The sequence below is a fragment of the Patella vulgata genome, chromosome 3 (genome assembly GCF_932274485.2).
Source record: "Patella vulgata chromosome 3, xgPatVulg1.2, whole genome shotgun sequence".
NCBI lineage: Eukaryota > Metazoa > Mollusca > Gastropoda > Patellidae > Patella > Patella vulgata.
This window is the reverse complement of record NC_065881.2, coordinates 63597261-63619870: the sequence shown is the minus strand read 5'-3', so window position 1 is coordinate 63619870 and position 22610 is coordinate 63597261. Positions and strand designations below refer to the sequence as shown.

Genomic DNA, 22610 nt, shown 5'->3' with positions numbered 1-22610 from the left:
CACGAGCAAACTATTAAAATTAAAATGTACCATATGTTATTCACGTAGCCTATACTTGAAAATTGAAAACTGTGAAAAAAAATATTCACAGTGTTAATTTTAATCATGGGATATAGAATGGTTAAATGGTGGAAGCGGAAGCAAGGCTTCGTCAACCCAATGTGACTGCCCTTTCGGTATTATAAGTCGGAATTGTAACAGACTGGTATCAGGTCCTTTCTATAGTCTTTTTAACAAACGTGTATTACACGTTTCATTTAAACCGTTTAATTGTCTTAAAATGTGTCTTCATGCCAGAACTAGCAGGTCAGAGCTATGATGTTATATTTGTAATAAAATAAGATTTTAATTAGATTTACTTTAAAATACGTCTTCGGGTGGGGGGGTAATTAGATTGACCTGTCATGTCACTTTCCTTTTCATTTTAGGAGTTATATGATAGTGAGGTATTCGGGGTTTAAACAAAGGTCCGATTCAACCGAGCAGGGGCGTGCTGGCAGGGAGTTTAGGAGGACGGTGTCCTCCCAGGCCCCCATTAAACAATACGTCCACCCGTATAAGCTGACCCCCATGAGAGCTCTAATTTTCACGCGGAATCCCCTCAAAAAATTGAGAGTGCGCACGCGAAAAACCATATATACACAACGATTAGTAAAATATATTATGCTGACGTGCAAATGTCTGTCACCTTAAGGTGAAATGGTCTTTGATTAAAACAATCGGTGGTGCTGATAGCATAATTGCATTTCCTGCATTTTTGTGTTAGTATCATGTCTCATAGAGACTAAAGATTCATACATGTATTCATGCCTCGATATGTATAAGATGCAATTTATTATTTGGATAGAAATACATTGTATTAGCATTATATTAAGCATGAGTGTCTTGTGTAGTACAGTAGTATGTCTTATAGTCAAAATAGCAGCATAAATTTGGAAAATATGATACCTAGATTTCTCCCAGAAGTGCTTGCAAAACGCGTTTCCCGTTGTCAAATTTCAAAAATTTTCTGGAGGGAGAACCCCCCCACAACCCCCTACCTGCGGAGCGCCTTCGGCGCGCGGGTCGCCTTCGGGTAGACCACGGGTAGGTCTAGATGCTCAGAGGGGTAACTTACTTGAGTGTATTGCCCACACGTGGGTCCAGATGTTCTGTAGGGTAACTTACATAAGTGGTATTACCCACAGATATGTGAAGTTACTCAGTGGGGTAACTTTCATGAGGGGTATATGGGCAACAATATGAGAATTTAGACTGGTTCCTCGAGATTTGTTTGCTTGAAAACTGCAAAAAAAGGATTCATGTCAGGATGTGTAAAATTTTGACGGAGGGATGTATGCCGTTATTATTGTAGTGGTTTTTGTATACTATGTAGATACTTAAAACTGATAAACATCAGCACTAAAATAAATTTATTTGACGTAGCCGGGCAGTTATGACTTGGTATGGCCTTTGCCTTAATTTTGTTACTTGAAATAGATAAGTATGTCTATTATGACACTTCTTATTATGTTACAATAATTATCATGCGAATTTATGTCATTATTATACAACGCCTAAAGGCCTTTGACGTCGTCACCGATAACACATTGTCGAGATACGAGCATTTAGAAAATAACAAAATCAGACCAATCGTCATACGAGGTTTGGTTACACGCCAATAAAATAAAAACTATTTATCGCAGAATTCCAATTTCATGTTAACAAATTGAGTTCTGCAAAAAAGTGATTTTTCGAAAAATGCCGACTAACGAGGTTTTGGAATGACACGATGATATGTGGTGTGCTTTAAACTGTGTGTTAATGCTCGATGCAAATAACGTTTAAGCTTAAACCAATGAAAAGAAATGAAATGAGGTGGTTCTGCCCCAACTGGGCTAATAAAGACGGACATACGTCATACAGTGTGCTATGAAGGAATTCCAACTGCCAAGGGTTCTTTTAGGAGCACGCTAATATCTACACGGGACCTCTATTTTCGCCCGACTACACGTTGTCCATTGCCAGACCCTGTGTCCTGCACCATACTTGGAGGGGGGGGGGGGTGGCTTAGTGGTTAGCACGTGCGCCTTGTATCATTAAGTCTGTCATTGAGTCAACTGGCGTGCTTTCAAATCCCCGGTTGTACGTGGCAAGGAGTATGGTCGCCTGTCCAACCTCGTGGCTTTTCTCCGGGTCCTCCGGTTTCCTCCCACTGCTAAAGACCCCTACGCGCAAGCGAATTATGGAAAATAAAATTGAACCATATATTAGTCCCGAAATGACCTAGTTTGTGTCGAGTGGACGTTAAACCCCATTTCTCTCTCTCTCTCTCTCTCTCTGCACCATACTAACAAAGGGGAACCACGCCAGAAAATTCCGATAAACTTTCTCGGTCAAACGACTCCATTATTCACATTTAAATTAAACTCAATTAATATCTTTAATGTTTGGTATTAAAAATAAAAAAAATTATGAGGCGAAAATGTCATATCAACCGTTAAAATAGCAATTGCTTTATAACAGAAAACTGAAAGATGATTATGATTTATAGCAATTAAAACCAGATGACTCAAAATAAACAGCCGGTGTGTTATTAGAGAAATTCAATAAGTCGCCATTACATGTGTTTAAATGTTGACGTATTGCCAACAGTTGTTCGATGCTTTTTATTGATCTAATAAAATTCAACTCTTACCCTAATGTATTATATTACATTATAGTTATAGATAGGTAGAATGAAGGGAGTGGAAGCTGCTTCTGTTGTTCTCGAGGTCCCGCATACTGGCAACTTGTTAAAGATCCGATGACAGTTGGAAATTAAGATAAGAGTAGCCCGGTTTTTGGTCAGGGCAAAATTCCCCACGTTTCACACTGCATAATATTTTTTTTTTTTTTTCATTCGCTAAGGTTGGTGCAGAAAAGTAAGACGTTAAATACCATTTCACTTTGTTCTCGGTCGCATCATCGAGAAAACATTTTTGGTTAGAAAATAAGAGTCAGTAGTCACTGTGCAACGTTCATTGAGCTAAATTATAAAAATCAAATGGTACCACGCGGTTGAAAAATGGTATACATACCACACTTTGTACACGACAGCTGTTTCATTCAATGGTGTGCGTAAAACAAACACGTCAACAAATATTTATCACCAAATAATATATAATTATAATATACTATTCAAAAAAAGTAGGGGATATTTGATTTTGGGGGCATAATACTAAAATATGCAAATGACTACGAAAAAAGTCACTATAGAACCTAACAGAAGAAACATTTCCAGTTACATGTGACGCCCAAACGCACCAATAGCTACCGCATGGAATGCAGGTGATGCTTGGGATCATCATGGGGGTCCAACCCAAGATTTGCACGACTCTGACTTTGAATGTTACAGTCATTGTGGCATTGAATTCCAGGGTGGAAACATCAGTTTAATTGTTTTAGTGACCAGAAAACAAATTTTGATATGCGTCGGCTTACCCAAAATGAAAGGTTACGTGCCCTTGGCATGCTACAGATCGGCACAACACAGGCGGTTGTGGCGCGGACGATGAATGTTTCTCAGTCTGTCATAAGCAGGCTATGTTCCAGATACCGTGATACACAATCTGTACAGGACAGACCACGCTCAGGTCGACCAAGGGCGACAACTCAAGCCCAGGATCGATTTATCCGTACCTTGGCCTTGAGAAATCGTGTCATCACAGCAAATCAGATCAGCGCTCGTCTTCAAACAGACACTGGTGTGAGAGTGAGTGGCCAGACGATTCGGAATCGACTGCATAGGGGTCACCTTCGCGCCCGACGTCCTCGCGTGATCCCTTGTTTGAGAGATCATTACATTCAGGCAAGACGTCGTTGGTGTAGGGGTCGTCAACACTGGGATAATCGACGCTGGAGCAATGTGATGTTTTCAGATGAGTCAAGGTTCACTGTTGATTTTTTGGACAGACGTAGGAGGGTGTGGCGTCGTCGAAACGAGCGCTTCCAAGACGTTAACGTCATCAGACATGATCGATTTGGGGGTGGTTCTGTTATGGTGTGGGGAGGCATCACTGTTGCTGGAAGAACGGCTTTACATGTTGTTGCAGGGCGTGTTACAGGCCAGTACTACCGGGACAACATCTTGGCAGTCCATGTTGTGCCGTTCGCACGACGGCATGGCCGCCGTTTCATCTTCCAGGATGACAACGCAAGATGTCACAGGGCCAGGATCGTTACAGGTTACCTCCAACAACAGAATATCACCACATTACCTTGGCCAGCACTGAGTCCCGACCTCTCCCCCATCGAGCATGTCTGGGACATGCTTGGACAGAGGTTACGTCAACGTCAACAACGTCCTGCCAATGTCCAAGAACTTGCTGCTGCGTTGCAACAGGAATGGGACAATCTGGACCAAAATGACCTTAGACGTCTCATTAGGAGTATGCCACGTCGGATCAATGCTTGTTTGGCAAACAGAGGAGGATTTACCCGTTACTGACTTGGTTGTGATGCTGTGGTAACTTTGCTGTTTGACCCCGGGTATCATTTTACCCTTATAATGGTCAGTCTGTGCCTTACTTAGTCTAACGATCATTTGGAATAAATCGATGAATGTGAACTTCATTTCATTTTGTCATTTGTTTCTTCGTCAGTTTCATTAGGTGACCTTAATAACACTTAAAAATCAAATATCCCCTACTTTTTTTGAATAGTATAGTTTAGTATAAAAAAATGTTGTAAACCATACTTAAGGGATTAGTCACAAATTCATTACGAATTTCCAGAATAACATGTTTAATTGTCGAAAAAGTCGTTTCAAAACTGAGCAAGAATACAGCTACGGAGTTTCTATTTCCCCCGTTTATACTGCCAGCGTATATATAAAACACACAACTGCTGTAGGTAAAACAGATCAATGTCACAAAGAACAAAGTTGTTACATTGTCGTGTTCAATTTTTTGTATTGAATACAATAATCAGTAAATGTTATACTTTTCAATTTGATTTATGATGTTTGGTTGACTTTCAGGTAAAGAAATTTTATTTATATAAGTTTATATCATGTTCTTAACAGTTTAAATATATTTCGATTCTCACAACTTAGAAAAAGATACAAGTTTTAATATGGGGGCAAATTATAGCCCTATGCTGCTATATAAGTAGTGATAGGTGTCGTTCACGCTCAGGGTTTGCTAATATTGCAATCATTTTTTAGATCTATTAATTATTTGAAAATGATATAATTTATTCTTGAATCATACGGTAACAAGGAGTTTTGTTTACTGGGGTTTGAGGTTTGTTTTTTTTTGTTTTTTTTGTTCTTGGGGGTTTTAATTTGGGACTTCATCTAATTGCTTATAAACCGCAGCTATATTTCCCATGCATTCTGGGCCCTGTTTCACAAAAACTTAAATCTCTTTAAAATCGTCTTAAACTAAAATTCCATTCTACTGTAACTTAAGATAGATGCGTTTAACAAAACGATTTTAAGCATTTTAGATAAAATCCACTAAAATAGTGGCGTTTCACAAACCTATTTTAGAGACAATTTTAACTAAAATCAATTTTAACTTAGGACAGCCGTCACCCTCCCCTAACTTAAAATCACGACATTAACAAACATTGATTAGAGCTACGCTGTGAGATCTATTGCGACATATTGATATATTTGAAATAATGATAATATTGCCAATGGCCCGGGTTATATAATTTAAACATACTATCATTCACAAAAAATAATTTTCATTCAATTTCTTTTCATTGCATGGGAAATATAGCTGCGGTTTATAAGCAATTAGATGACGCCCCAAATTAAAACCCCCAAGAACAAAAAAAAAAACTCAAACCCCAGTAAACAAAACTCCTTGTTACCGTATGATTCAAGTATAAATTATATCATTTTCAAATAATTAATAGATCTAAAAAAAAAACTAAAAAAAAACCTAAACCCACTTCATATTTAATGTCTATAAAAACATCTTTGTAGGCCTACAATTGTTGAGAGAGAGAGAGAGAGGGGGTAGGGTTAACGTCCACTACACACAAACTAGGTCATTTCGGGACTAACACATGGTTCAATTTTATTTTAATATTCGCTTGAGCGTAGGGGTCTTTAGTAGTGGGAAGAAACCGGAGGACCCGGAGAAAACCCACGCGGTTGGACGGGCGACCCTACTCCCTGTTGTCACGTACAACCGAGAAATCGAAACCGCGTCAGTCCTATAATACTAGATACGCGATATGCAAAGTAGTTATGGTTTTGGGGTTATGATGATTAATTTTATATAGGAGCCAAGTGTATTTTATATTGGGAAAAAATCATTTTAATTTAGTAAGATAGATAGGCATTATCTAATAAGGAGTGTGGCACTTTGGCATTTTCAAAGTATTATTGAAAGAGTCCATGGGCTGACATTTCAAATCTAGGCATCGGAACATTAGTTATTTCGTGTATTAGTTTAAAAGTTGTTAAATACTTTTAAAATTCGACAATACTTTAGTCTAGATTAATCGTTTGGGTCAGAAATATCACATGTTTGTGACAATTGTCAATAGTTTTTGTTATCCAAAATACCATAAAACTACGAAATTCAAGCGATTTAGTTTATTGATCCGCATTATTTCCATTGAAGCCTGCGAGTAAATCAAATGCCAAGGTCACGAAAGCAACATGCAAGTTCAAGGCCAACCATCTGATACAGTTCAAAACGAATAATACACAATAAACTTATTTATTTCATCTATTTACGACTGTCTGACCATGTGCAGACTTTGTTACAACCCTCCTCATTGGTATTGTAACGGTTAGTTCAACCTGGCAAAAGTTTTCAGTTCCGAAGCGTTTAAGCTTACACCCGAGTGCCCTCGCCGGAATTGTGCACTGCGGGAGAGCAAGCAATTTTAACTTAAATCTATTAAAATGGCATTTTAAGTTACAATCGATCTTCGTGAAAGGCATAAAATTGAAAATTTCATTTTGATTTTAGTTAAAATCTATTTTAGTGATTTTAGTTTAAGTTTTTGTGAAACATTTGATGCCACCTTTCAGTTAATTTGAAACTCCACATAGCAAGAAAGGTATTCCGTCGTTTAAACCATTCATACCATTGTTGCTGCCTTGGCAATATTATAAGTTATACATGTGGAAACCAAAGGATATACATTTTATTAAATGACACATCAATGTTTGTGTTTTAAAACAAACTTTCAAAATATTATAAGATTTCCATAGTTAAATTAAATTGAAAAATAAAGGAACAGAGCATTACTTCAAACACGAAAACGTATTCTGACCTGTCTATTCAAGATATGTCTATTCAAAGTAGTCTGAAAAGTTTGGTCTTTATTATCAAGAACTTCTATTGCAGAACCTCCATGGTGATAATCTGGAGTGTTTGTCTTATATGTCTGTAATAATCTGATTGGTATCTGCTAACATCGACGTCGAGAGATTATGTCATCTACATTTTATTACTTTTACTATCTAAATAGCACAACATTGGCCTTTTGTCATTTTGCAAAAACAAAATAAACGAATCACACTGTCAGCAGATAGGTCAAATAGAACAAGAACTGAAACCGTGTGATATAATTATGACGAATGTTTATGGAGAGATCAATAAGAATCCTGTGTTACCATTGACAGGTGATATAGAACAGCTGTAACTGTAAATAATATGTTTATTAATGGCATATTACAAATTATGCTAACATGACTCTTTGATATGCCACATTGATTGATACTGAAATGGGGCATGAGCGCAGATATGTCATATGATATTGCATTTCAGCTGTATTAATTTCATTTCTATTGTTTTTAGACCATGTTGATATGTCTGAGCGTTTAGGAAGAGTGAGTTATAATAAGGATGGGTAATTCTGAATCACAAAAGATTATCTTGCCGGGTCCTCAAAAAAAAGTGATACAGGCCGCTAAAACATCAAAAGACCACGACAAGAAAAAGCCTAAAGGATCTATCTCTCTAGATGATGGTGCAGACAAAGACTTATCAAATTTAAATAAGCTTGATTTGTCGGCCAGGGTGATTGATCCAGCGGATTTTAGTTTCCCATTCGAGAATTTAGTGTTTGAGAGCGGTAGATTAAAATGTATAGCATTCTGTGGAGCCTTGGAGGTAAGTTTTTGCATTTTACAAGTAAGCCTAGTTAGTTTATCTATCTTTTAATGACAAGCCAAGTATATAAATTGTTCAGTATCCAGTAAGATGTCATCCAGTAAAACCACAGATAGAGGCTTGTCAGACAACCTCCATATCCTTCGCCGAATGTCACTGACCATGTCGGATGAGCAGTTTATATTAAAAATCGCAACGTAGCTTTTAATATTCCATAATAAATTATGCCCTGTATCACGTTCACGAGCATTCAAACGATTCTCTATTTCAACATTTTCGAACAATCTCAATTGACTCTTTCCAAACTGTTAACAGGGAAAGTAACTCGTAGAACGTGTTCGGAATATTCTTTCAGAAAATTTAGAATTTCGACAGGGTCATACTGTAGTCCACTAAGATTTTATAAAATTCCATCCAGAACTTATATTAGTTTAAAATATAAGCATGTATATATTTCAGGGAAATAACAGAAATCAATATTTTATGTATATTAATATGTATATATAAATATTACCCTGTAGATATGTTTGATGCAACAAATTTATAATGTACATTAGGAATGAAATTTAATATATGTATATAGATTTAAATAGATTTAAATGTACTTATTTATATACTTTATTTGGTTTAAATGATACCATGAAATATTTATAACTTTTTTGATTTAGTTAATTCCATTGAATATAATTTAAACAATTTATTTCATTTTGTTAATCCCATTAGTTATTTAATTTATTCCAAATAACCTTAAAGTTACTTTCCAACAAAAGTATTCATCGAGTGGTCATTTCCAATAAAAGTGTGGCAATTTTGGTATATATGGAAAGTAGAAACGTCCAATCTTACTACAAATATACCGGATTCCCTGAAAAAAAACACATGGTGCGCATACAGGACAAAATGTAAGGGTTTTCCGACGATTAGGGATGTCTGCTCGAGTGACGTCAAACGTTTCACGCGAAGATTGTCTGATCTCTCAGCGTTAGTGGCCGCTTGATGCATATGTTGATAAACTTGATGGTGAGCTTAAACGTACAACAGCCCGTGGATAAACCGAGAATTTAATAAGGCTTCGATAATTTATGATAAATGGCCAGCGATTAAAGACTTGTAAATGCAACGAATTCTCCTCCGTTGCTAGCTGACTCGTCAGCCAAGTCACGTGACGCAAACATGATTTCTATTAACACATTTTTTATAGCAGGGATATTCCCTGGCGAATATAATGTTTTGAGAAGGATTTGAAGCAAAATTTTGATAGATTAATTAGTTTCAATATAATTTTAGTCCAAATATATCATCAAGTCAACCAGCTCGTACACGGGAAGGTATCTTTAATGGTTGTACTGAATTATACCTACAGCAAATTATAGTGCTCGAGTCTGTCCTATCCTCCTCGTATTTGGGATGGATAAACGTTTATCACAAATAGAATGTCCTAGGTTAAAATCCTGGCGTGGACAAGGAAGAAACTTCATGATTTTACAAACCTGGCTTCCATTCTCTCTAGGGATGGATCCATGCCAAGGCGACTCTCCCCTCCCATCATTAACGCATGTCACGCGTAACCATATAAATGAAATGAAACGGTGTTGAACGCCCTACTGTTCTGTTCCGACTGGGCTAATGAAAACGGACAGTGGCGTTACGGATTCTTCTTATATCGAATTCCAACCGCCAATACGTCTTTTACGTGCACCTCAATGTGTAGCCTACACGAGACATCGTTTTTCGTCCCATCCGAACGACTATACGTTGTCCCTTGCCAGGCCCTCGGTCCTGCACCACTGAAATCTAGACGAACTTTCTCATCACACACGGGACCTACAGGTTAGCGAATCAACGTCTTATTCATTGAGTCACCGCGGCTCCCTCGTAACAATAGAAATATATATATCATATATGTTAGTCTCAAAATGACCTAAGTACTGCCATCACTGGAAGTTTAAGTTCCTCACATTATAAATTCATTCCTTTCAATTTGATTTCCATTTCTAGTATCTGGAACTAGTAGGATGTTTATCGAATATTAAAAGAGTGGCGGGGACTGGCTATGGTGCTATGGTGTCTTTATTGGTAGCTGTTGGTTTCTCCTGGCAAGAGATATCTGAAATGCTCGGGGTTGACATAGCTTCGGTCACAAAAGGTAGAATATGATTTTTGTTTTGTGTTTTGTAACCAGTTGTAAATAAAATTCCCCGGCCAATAAGGCAAAATTTAAAAGCATTTTTTTAAATATTTTTGTATGTAACCATCGATACCCGGATTTAGCTCTATATTACTGATCTATATAGACAAACATTTTCTATAGATTCTTGAACGGTTACCCTTTCCAAAAATAAAATAAGAAATATACGAATATGTGGCTAATGGTAACTGTGTTTAATCTGTAAAATAATATTTGTAAATAATGAATGATATTAGCAAAAAACAGATTTTGATACATATGTGGCACTTTTCTTCAGGTGGTTTATTTGGAGGAGGAGGGTTACTATCTGGTGTTTTACGTGGTCTTGGTGTGACATCGTATGGTGACGACATCAATAATAAATTAGGTCGATGGCTGAAAGAAAAATGTGGCGATCAGGATATTACATTTCAACAGGTTTGAAGGGCTAATGATAACCCGATTTATTAAAGATTCGATAACCAAAATGCCAGATGTTCAACAAATACTTCATTTGTAATTAGAATACAATTCAGAGGCGTAGGTGTCAATGTCATTCAAGATATAAGTGTGGGAGCGTACACAGTTAAAAATGGGTGTAATTAAAAAAAACTATAAGCAGTGTTAATTAAGTGTAAACTTTACCCCAGAGCTAGCGTTTTTAAAATGTAATACTTTTGCATGGGTAACCAACTAAAAGAACTACACGTAACAAGTGTAACCAATATTCATGACTACTGAACACCTGATTAGGTGTAATTGTGGAGTGTTTTGGATAAGCTACACCACTACCAGTGTTATACTGCATTTACACCAAAGGGTGTAACCATTATTGGGGAATAATTCATAGAAAAGCGTTAACTTTACAGCGTTTATTGGGTTGCAAAAGTGTAATCGATATTCATGAATACTGAACACCAGGATAGGTGTAATTGTAGCCGCTAAAGGGTGTTTGGGATGAGCTACAACTCTACAAGCGTTTTACACCTTATTCCTACGAATAAGGTGCCAATTTACACCTTATTCCTACGAATAAGGTGACAATGTTACACCTTATTTTGCGTTACAAAAGTATTTGTTTACTAATTGCACGAGTAACACAAATATAACTGATTTTAGAGTGTTTACTCAAACGAGTAAAATATAAATTATTTTAGCTTGTATACACTTAAAGAGGTATAAATGCTCAGAAATATTACCAAGTATAATATCTTAATTAATAATTCTTAATTCAGGTGAGGTGCGTAATTGAATAAACCACATGCGACTATATGTGTATTGATTTTTCCTCATAATTTATATTCATTGTTAATTGATACAGATTGTCTAATTGCCCAACAGCAGTTGAATTTGAATCAGTCTGAAGGGTATTTATCAATTTAATGTCGTTGTAATATGAAGCGAAATAGCCGACGGTCTATATGTAATCTGGGTCGGGCTAAACGCCATATACTAATTATCATAGAGACCGATAGCCAATTCAAGTTTTCTAAACTTAGAAGTCCTTGGCTTGAAATAAATATCCAATAAAACAAATTATACCCGCGTTGGTGTAATAATTACAATGGAAGTGTATTTTACAAAACATCCTTGAGGGGTAATGCTTAAGGATGGGTTCCCGCGTACAAACTGGGTGATTTAATAATATATATATGGACTAAAAACATATTCAAACTAATTAATTTGTCATAACTTTGCTTCAAATCCTTCTCAAACATTGTAATTGCGAAGGAATGTCCTGCTATAAAAATTCGATCAAACCAGGTCATGTTTACGTCACGTGACTTACCTCTCTTTAAAGTCAGAGGAGAATTCATTGCATACATAAGACGGTGTTGTCTTTAATCGCTTACTATTTATTACAAATATCGAATCCTAATTAAATTCTCGGATTATCCACTACCCGCGTCTTTTTCCATCATTTTTATCTCAGAAAATGTTGTACGTCTAACTCTTCATAAAGTTTATTAACTTGTACATCAAGCACTCAATGTTCGCGTGTGACCTTTGACATCACGCGTGCAGAAATTCCTAATCGTCGGGTTGTTGATTACGGAAACCCTTACATTTTTGTCCTGTATACGCTCCATGAGTGTTTTTCTGGGAATCCAGTATTTTTCTAGTAAGATTGGATATCTCTACTTTCAATATATACCAAAATTACCATACTTTTATTGGAAATAACCACCCGATAAATACTTTTCAGGGAACCCATCTTTAATCTACACCCACGGGTGTAAACTACAATGTATGTAAGTGTAACATTACACTGTCTGAGTGCATCAGGCATGTTACACTACTGGTGTAATGTTCTACACTAGTTGGGTGTTATCGGCTTACACCACTAAAGGCTAGGAGTTACCCCTATTTAGGTGGCAACTAGTTTCCGCCCGAATTGGTGTAAACTACCTTATTATTTTTAACTGTGTACGCCAATATAACATTATTATATTGTTTGTTGTGCTATGCTGGGTATATGATATGTGTTGCCCAGGCAGCAAGCAACGTGTGGATCTCTGATTTACATCCTAACCGAACGGCTAGTTAACAATTTAGTTGTCGCATCTCCTAACAAGTGGAAATAGGTTCTGAAATATCCCTACTCCTGTCCCTGGTGATATTAAAATGTCCGCTTGGCTTTTTTTAATACTTACTTCTAGAGGCTATATTATGCGAGATATTATTATTGATTATGATTTATAAAAAAGCATTACCGTTTGAGTATACATGTATTATGTTGCATATCGTGAGAGGGAGATTCCGGGTGCATGGCGGAAACCGACGAAGTTTGAACAGTTTTTTTTTGTTTTTTTACTTTTCTCTCCAGATTTTCGAGAAGTATAAAAAAGAGTTATGTATTGTAGTTACGAATGTTAATCTGATGTGTATAGACTACTTTCATGTTAAAACAACACCCAATCTACCTGTTAGAACAGCCGTTCAGATGTCCTTAACTATACCAGGTAAATTATATCATATTGGAGCAAAATCAGAGGGACCGAATCTTGCCATGGCCCTGACGAGCTTCGTTGCTATTTTAGTTTCTATTAGACTACGTTCTGTCTCTCATTTCGAAGAAATATTAAGGCAATAGATCTCATGACAATAGACACGGTGTAAAGACACGGTGTAAAGACGCGGTTTTTATTTTATAGTCCACTGTAAATATCTATTCTAGTCGCCAAATTACACGTTTAGTTACATTTATATTACAGGAGCATACATACCAAAGTTAGAACCAGTCAATGGTATAGAATATCTCTATGTTCATGGTGGTGTTTTATGTACGTACCCTGTTCACTGCTTTGATGGTAAGTAAAAAAATCAAAATGCACAGCACGCTAATGAATTAGTAATTATCCGAATGATCTAATCTAATCTACAGCATGTATTTAAACGTTTTGCTGTATCCGAAAAATCACACTAAAAAACATATGACATGATTTGTAAGATAAATAGTATTGACTCGTAATATATAATATCTCGCAATGATGTTTGGTTCTCTGTGTTTATGCTTCTAGGTTGGTTTTTGTCAATGAATCCTGAAAACAGATTAATACAGAAATTGTTTCCACTAAATGATTCAGTTGTTGATAAAAAGATAAAATTTAAACAGTTCAATGATAAAACATTAGGTTTTTCAGTGGTATGTCTTTTATCCCATTAAATATTACACATATTTAAGATTTCTCCTTTAACACCGAGAGAGAGAGAGAGAGAGAGAGAGAGAGAGAGAGAGGGTAACGTCCACTCGACACAAACTAGGTCATTTCGGGACTAACACATGGTTTAATTTTATTTTATTAATTCGCTTGCGCGTAGGGGTCTTTAGCAGTGGCAGGAAACCGGAGAACCCGGAGAAAACCCACGAGGTTGGACAGGCGACCCTACTCCTTGTCACAGGCGACCCTACTCCTTGTCACGTACAACCAGGGATTCGAAACCACACCAGTTGACTCAATGACAGGCCTTATGATACAGCGCGCACGTACTAACCATTCGGCCATCCAACCTCCCAACACCGAGAGGAACCTCACAACATAACTAAAATAGGAAATGCAATGAAACAAAATGGGGTTAAACGTATACTACCGTTTTTCACCAACCGGGCTACTCTTTTTTGTAAATTCAACTGTCAAAGGTTATTTTACGGGCACGCAGCGTGTACACGAGTGCTGTATTCTGTATCAAACTAATCAGCAGTAAACATTCGCTTGACCGCTACTATCGCTATTAGGGATGGCATCGGTGCGAGTTAATTAGCTCTGAATATTCATTAACTTTTTTCTTCTGCAAATTAAAGTCTAAATGTGTTGAAAGTATATCTGGATAAAAAGATATTTCGTATTTAGTGTAAATGGGTACATAAAATGGTATCCCGAGGCGTAAAATGAGTAAAGGGCATCAATTCTGCCCGAATCAGATTGCGTTTGTAAACAAGGAGCGTGCTATTGAGGCCGTATGGTGTGACATCACACGTGGGCCTATAATGCACGGGAACCTACAGATTTAAAATGGTTCGGTCTTGGTTCTATTCAACGGAAGTGTGTGACAATGGGCAAAATCGCGTGCCTAAGCTCGTGGGTTTTAAGTATGTGAGCTTTCTATTGAACTTACGCCCGATTTAAAGACGTGTATTGGGAACAAACAGAATGTTGAGACGTGTTTTATTCCTTTATCTTCAGTATTCTAACAATGAAGAAGATATGATGCGTTCTAAATTGGAATCAAGACTCGGAGTGTTGATACCACCAAGGCCATCGGAAGAAACTGATCTATATAAGTAATACATTTTATTACATTCATAATTTTAATTACAGTAATAGGTTTTTATTTTTGGTTTACGATATAGTACCATCATATCCTGCATTAATGCAATCTGATTAAAATATAGAGCTTTATTTCATTTCGTTTTTTTATACTTTCGATGGCCTCAACTACAGTGAACATAAGATCTGATAGGTTGTAGTGGGAGGTCGCGTCAGGGGTTATACGAGCTACCTATGACCCTGTGACATCAGTCATTCGATTAACAAATCAGCGTTGGTGTTCCAAGCGGCTATTCAGAAATACAATTTTTGCTATCACGTGGGTCAGATCTGAATATTATGGCCACCTGCAGATTTCGTCAAGGTCATGAGATATAAACAGGTCTAGGGCACGTGATTGTTGACGAGATTGTGGATTAGGGTAAGCGTTGAGGTTAGGGACAGCGCTAGTCCTGTTTACATCTCGTGACCTAGAAAAAATCTGCAGGTGGCCTTAATATTTAGATCTAACCCTGATGTACTGATTACAAGTAAACGGAATTTTGAAATATAATGGACGAAACGAAATAGGATCTGTATTTTAATCAGATTGGCATGAATGTTATTTAAAGCTAAAACAATTAGTATTTTTAGAGAAAATTTGAGAAACTTTTAGTTTGTATCTAGTTTGTGCCCTAATATTCTTTAATTGTAGATTACGAACAGAGACTGCTAAGCTAAAATTGGAAATTGAGAAGTCCTACATTACCATTTGTGAAGCTGTGGATAAATTTAAAAGGGTATGTATCATGATTTATACACCTCACTTCTATTCAAATTGAAGAATATTTTCCAGTTGAAATAAACAAATGGCGCATTAGCACTGCGCCTTGCGAAATATCTTATACCGGAAATGTATTCCCTATTTAATTAAAATGTTTTATATGAGAATAAGGCGTTGTGAAAACATCGAAAAAAAGTGCTAGTTTTATTTTTTTTATATATATTACAGATATTGGACGAGAATCAATTTAATGACCTGGAATTGCTGGATAAAAAGTACCTTAAAGAATCATTTCAAGATGTAGGTCAGATGTTGTTTGTTTATGCTTATATACAGAGAATACGCAACTGTATAATATTTAAATCTAATCGACAGTGTTTAAAGAGACTCTTAACTTGTAAATGTGCTCAGTTTAAATCTGTTTCAGGAATCGGCATTTACACCTGAAGATATCGTATCAGTATTTGGAAAAAGCGTCAAACTTGAAGTGTTTTTTGAAAGACTCGACCACCAAGGCACTGGAATGGTAATGATTTCCTTTGAATAATACTTTACTATAAATTCATGATTTAGCAATCACAGCTCATGACTTTCGATTCACGTTGCCTTATGCGTACCTTTTGGAGTACATAAATAAAAGTCGAAACTGAGATTCGGAACCCTATGTGGTTGTATTTGTTTAAATTCGAGTTCGACGTTGTTGGTGTAATATACAGAAAGGCATACTTTCTGTTTCGAAAATGCATTTAGGATTATTACTGGTCTTAGTTTTATTTGCACAAATTCAGAACCATGTGAAGATTTCGAAAGTAAGGGGGTACGTTTGTCGCGATTTCTTCATCAATCTGTGGTCAAATGCGCGCACTGTCGATCATAATAAGAGCCACCATCTATGCAAGTGTCATGGGTTAGATCACACCCGTGTACGTGACAATGAGTGGCGGTCATTTTCTTTTTCACTCGAATTTTCAAAATGAATCAATCATTAACTAAAACGAATTTGCCACAAAACTCCACTTAAGTATTATAGTATTCAAAACGTAAACCGCGAGTGATTTCATTTTACAATTATACAATTATATTTTTGATACATGGTCTCATTTTCTGATGTTTGTGTCCGAAAAAACGGAAATATATTGCCCGACAAATGAATGGTTTACCGAATCTGGGAGACCCCCTCCTCCCCCAGCTCCTACGTCTACGATCCACGTGTTACCATTTTTAACAACACTTGTGCGCAAATGATTTAATGAAATAAAAGAATACTATGTTGGTCCTGAAATAATTTAGTTAGGGAGGGGTTCTCAGAAGATAACTAATCAGAGACTCAACTCTAATATCGACAGTGAAATGGTTAGTGAGTTTATAACCACGGCTTTGGGGAAAAGTGGCGCTTAGTCTATTTGACAAATTCTAGTGTTTTCTTGAATGAACATCATTGGTTTTAAAGGCATGTTCATAGAGAACATTAGATCTACTTTAAATAATAATATCTTATAATAAACAATTAACTTCGGGTGGTATGTTATGATGGAACACTAATACCTTATAATACATGATTTACTTCAGGTGGTATATGATGAGCTTATACAGAAAGTTGAGTCACATGGCGTGGATGTCGGTAACAAACTACGTGCTGTAAATAAAAAACAAACAACTAATTTCATCAGCTATATGACAATATTACAGTCAACAATTAGTCAAAATACCAGAACAGATTATATTGAGGTTTGTTTATTTTGCTGCTGTCTCATAATATCAAGCAAGGGTACCTAAGGGTATTCACAGGCACGACAATACATGTATAAGTGTAAGGGGCCGCCATAAAACATGCTAAATCGGTAACACGTAGATTCAGTGGGGGCTTATGTCGTCACCTTGATCCTATTGTGGTCAGGATAGAGACTACAGTTTTTGACGGATTCTTTTCAAATTCAGTGTGAAGGATTGGGGTCGTCGGTGAATGCACCCTATTGATATTCAGAGTTCCGCTACCTTCCGTACCAGTTATGCCCCCGTTGCCAAAAAACTTTATGGGTGCGATAGAGGCTGTAGTTTTTAAGGAATTCTTTTCAAATTTGGTGAGAAGCATTAGGGTCATGAGAGAACCAACCCTATCGATATTCAGCGTTCCGAATTAAAAAATCACCGCGTGTGAAACGTCGCTGATATTGTTATCCATATTAAGTGGTTTGTTAGTCTATTCTGTACATTATATTTTAAAGGCGAATGATGTAGACAGAACTGTTGGTATAAATACTGGTCACATTGAAACAGAAGATAATGACCTACATCCAAAAGATAAACAGTTTCTTATTGATGTAAGTATTAAAATACGGTTTTCTATAAAGAATAACTCAACGTAGAGGTGAGGTCAAAGTTTATCCCTAAAATTGAGTTTAATGCGAATTTTAAGGAATTTACCACATCTCTGCTAATAATAAAAAACAAAAAAACAATGGAAATATTGCGAAAATTCATATAAAGTTGGGTTGGGGTTTTTTTTATTTTAGAGATACATGTAATCAGAAATTGAGATTTAGATTTTCCTAGAACAGAGCGGCTGAATCAATGTTTGCTTGACATTGATGAAATACCGCCTGCATTGCGTTACAGGAGCTGATAAAAAGAAAAGATTTGACTAGTCTTCCTCGAATAATTTAAGACTAACCTAGACGTCTATATTTATTTTAATTTTACATACTGTTTCATTGTGTTCACACAATACCGGGAAACGCTAAGATCTTTTTGTTAAACTGTCTTCGATTTTGCTCTTCTCCATGCCATATCATTTCTAGGAATGTGTAATTGAAAATAGCATCGTTTGTTCTGCCTGTGTTTGGTTATGCAGTTAAATGATTTGAGTGTGAGTTAAGCCCTGTCTCTGGTCATGATATTATACTAACGTAAAATATTCACTTGGATGCTATCTATCTTATATTTTACAGAGAGGCTACAACTCGACTCGTGCATTTTTGCAATATTATGTCGCCAAAAACAAGTGTAGCAAAAGATCTACAACCATAACCCAATCTATTATTGAAGATACGTCTTAATTTAAACTTCAACAGTGGAATAGATTGAGTTTAATCTACAAGATTGGAATGAACTGTTTTTAATCTGCAATAGTGGGATGGATTGATTTTAACTTATACATCAGTAGAATGGATTGAAAGAAAATCAAGCATGTGTCGACGAATAAGCGAGTATCTTTTTAATAGACCATCCATATAAGAATGGTTCTATTAGTAAAGTTGACATTTCGGTGACTTGTGGTTCTATTAGTAAATCTGACATGTCGGTGTTCTGCGGACCCATGGCTCTATAAGTAAAGTTGACATTTCGCATTCGGTGACCCACGGTTCCATTAGTAAATTTGACATTTCGGTGTTCTGTGGTCCCATGGTTCTATTAGTAAATTTGACATTTCGGTGTCCTGTGCACGCATAGTTCTGTTAGTAAAATTCACACTTCTGTTTTGTGGACCCCGTGCAAAAGGTATTACACGGATTTAATTGTTATGCTTCACAAATTGTCATTATAAATGTGTTCTATGTTTATACGCTCAAATGTTGTCGTCACCCCTGACCGTCTGTTCACAATTCTTTTAAACGCTCTGCAGGTCAGAGTTGTTTCTTTCGGCAAGTCCTAAGGGGAATCATATATCCGTTAAACTAGTTTCTTCCTCTGTCGCCGAAACCTTCTAAACGCTCCGTGTCAGATTTTGTTATTGGGTTGGGTTTTTTTTGTCATTTTATTTCTTCGTGTCTGCTGGGATTGTTGGGCTAAAAAAGAACCCTGTCGGAATTCAGGGTCGGGCAACGATTTTCAAATTTACCGCTTATTCCAATGAAACTTGCTTGGAGTGTTCGTCTAATTATAAGGATGAAACTTATCGAAATTCAGATTTGTCCTTGAAACCTCTGACAACACCCCATTTGCTGTAATTGGGTTTATTTTTGTTGCCTGCCACTGCTGTTATATTTCTTTGATAACTGATAACTGGCTTTTGTTGTCATGGTCAGTTGTATTCATTCCCAAATGTATGTATACCACTTCCGACATCTGAAATACTATACGGCATTCTGTGAAATCCGTCATCATTTTCATGTCCCGATTTATTTTCATATTACTTCAACCAAAATCGTTTTGAGTAGTCCGTATTCTGAATATTCCGAATTACGACATCAATCATTGGATAATCCGGCCTTCAATCACCAATCAATTATCGGCGAGCTTAAAACACGTGTCGGTCTTTGTTGATTACCTTGACGTGACAAGGAGTAGGGTCGTCTGTCCAACCCCGCGGGTTTTCTCCGGGTCCTCCGGTTTCCTCCCACTGCTAAAGAGCCCCTACGCGCAAGCGAATTATTGAAATAAAATTAAACCACACGTTAGTCCCGAATTGACCTAGTTTGTGTCGAGTGGACGTTAGCCGTTAAGTGAATATATGCTTCCGTGTGTAGACAGGAATTGTCCATAATTCTTTGCGCTGTCGCTGTCTTGTATTATAGCTCGCGGTAACTATGTACGCTGTCCTTGTATTAGTGCAGCACCATCCAACACAACTTACCTTGACAAAAAAAAACTCGTTAAAAACCTCTAAAAAAATATAAGAGACCATATTTTATAATAGCTTAGCAATATCGTACTGTGACCCTTAGTAATCAATTTTTTCAAAGGCCTAAACATGCGTCTTATTTGTCACTCCAATCATATCTCGTGTACTAAATTATAAAATGGCTAGCGATATCAGTACCAATTCTTACTTCAATACTCGTCGCTTCAGCAACTAAGCGACCGAGTCGGAGCGGCCCCTTTTACTGACCGCGGGGCCCAGACGGGGGGGGGGGGGGGTCCCTGGAAAATTTTGAAAAATGAACCCCAAATATGCGATTTGGTGGCATATCTGATTATAACCTCTGTCAAATAATATATCTCATAAATCGATTAATTTACGACCATCGACCTGTGAAATTATCATATCGTCATATTATTAATTAACGTATTATCATTGTATCGTCAAGAGAATTTAACTGGTTAAAAAATGGGACTAGTTGAGAAAATTTTGACCATTTGATTAACCAGTTAGGAATATTGAATAAGTAGGAATATTTTCATTGAAAAATGCCCCATTTTTGTTGCCGGGAGCGCTAGTTGATTCCTCCTGTGATGGAAGGTCACGAGACACATTGGTACAGAGTGACGAAAGTGAAATTCATGAAAGCCTTTTGAATTTTGGATTTGTTGTTCCAGGTAAATTATTTTACTTTGACTCTGAACATTTGACACACTACATATTGATTAATGAACATAGCATTAGTTCAGATAATGAATATTCGAGTATAAGGCCAGACAAATTTAATTATGAGAATTGCGTTACCCTCGACATTTTTGTCAGGAGTGGCGGGTGGAAATAAAAATAAAAATAAAATTTGATCTTGGACGCAAAATATAGCTACCACGACAGTGTCAGGTGAATCCGATGAAATTTATGCATGAAATTCGGAATCCCCATTGCAGGATTCCGAATTCCGGCCCACACCCAGCACACTCGGCCCAGAAAGTCTATTATACCAGCCCATTCCAGACTCCAGTGATAGCGTGGCGGCCCGTTAAAGCCACCGGCCACATACAACATGATCATCATCGCTCCATGACCGGTCCAATACCCCACCCCCACCCATATAATGTTAAGCAGAAAAGGGTTTTTTTTAGACGAATTGGACAAAATTATTTTTTTCATTTCCGACCGGCCCTTCGGGCGATCGCCCGATGGCCCAATCCGCCCCTGCCTGTCATGTCACACATTATCCATAGGTACACAAACACTTTTAAATTGATTTTATCCTTATTTTGATCCATATTAATATCGTGATTTAAGAAACAGTAAGAAATGATTTTACTCGAGATCTAAATTTGAAGACATCAATAAAATGACGAAATAAAAACAATTTTATGTATTGATACAATTGGGTATTCCGTCATGCTGTATAATCGGGCATATTGTATCGACCTCATTTAAGTTATAATTTAAACAATATTCATAGAGGACAACAATACAATAATAATACAATATTTGAAATGAAAAAGGATTATATTTTTATATCAATCCAAACGTGAACAAGATTACAAATGCAGTAATTTTAAAATGTTTAGGGGCTTCTATATACCATACGTTCATATCTTTGTAAGATTTATATCTCTGTATAATTATGCAAATGTACATGTATGTATCTTTGTTGGTTTCATGTATATTTTTTATTATTTTTATTCATATATGCACATGACCTTGTAAGGTTTGTTGTTTGTTTTTTGCAATAAAGTTTCTTCTTCTATAAATAGTATGTAATATAATATGTGATATCAATAGATGTATATATAATTGATGTATTAGTCTACAATATAATAAAATACAATAGAACTCTGAAAATCAATATTTACGTATTTTCTTATAACTATACAGGTGCTGTTAACATTAATGAATTCTTAAAGAACTGAATTATAACACACACACCTTTTTTTGCTTCTGGACCTTGAGCAGTTGACATACATGTACAGTATCTTGTATATACGTAAAGATGTAGTACTGTGGTCTTTGCGATCATATTGTATCTTTAATTAATTATTAGATTCACACATTCTAGAGAAGTCATATCTCACGTACTTAAAAAAATGATTGAGTGGTTGACACCTAAAAAGATTTATAATCCAAAGCATAGATGATTCTATTTGAACCCAGAATATCATGTTATCATTTGTGTTGGAAAATTCCTATTGCATCATTTGGTTTAGTAACCAATCAT

The 22610-nt window shown here is 36.5% G+C and overlaps 1 protein-coding gene across 1 annotated transcript; it reads left to right on the top strand.

Moving 5' to 3' along the window:
* The first annotated feature begins 4978 nt into the window (after window positions 1-4978).
* On the top strand, window positions 4979-22241 carry LOC126816051 (uncharacterized). Its single transcript, XM_050542173.2, has 14 exons — window positions 4979-4999; window positions 7791-8105; window positions 10104-10251; window positions 10571-10710; window positions 13100-13235; window positions 13488-13583; window positions 13794-13918; window positions 14958-15055; window positions 15736-15820; window positions 16033-16104; window positions 16232-16330; window positions 17374-17532; window positions 18030-18125; window positions 18753-22241. Exons 2-14 carry the CDS (start codon window positions 7839-7841, stop codon window positions 18858-18860), a joined length of 1629 nt encoding a protein of 542 aa, XP_050398130.1. The 5' UTR covers window positions 4979-4999; window positions 7791-7838; the 3' UTR covers window positions 18861-22241.
* The last annotated feature ends 369 nt before the right edge of the window (window positions 22242-22610 follow it).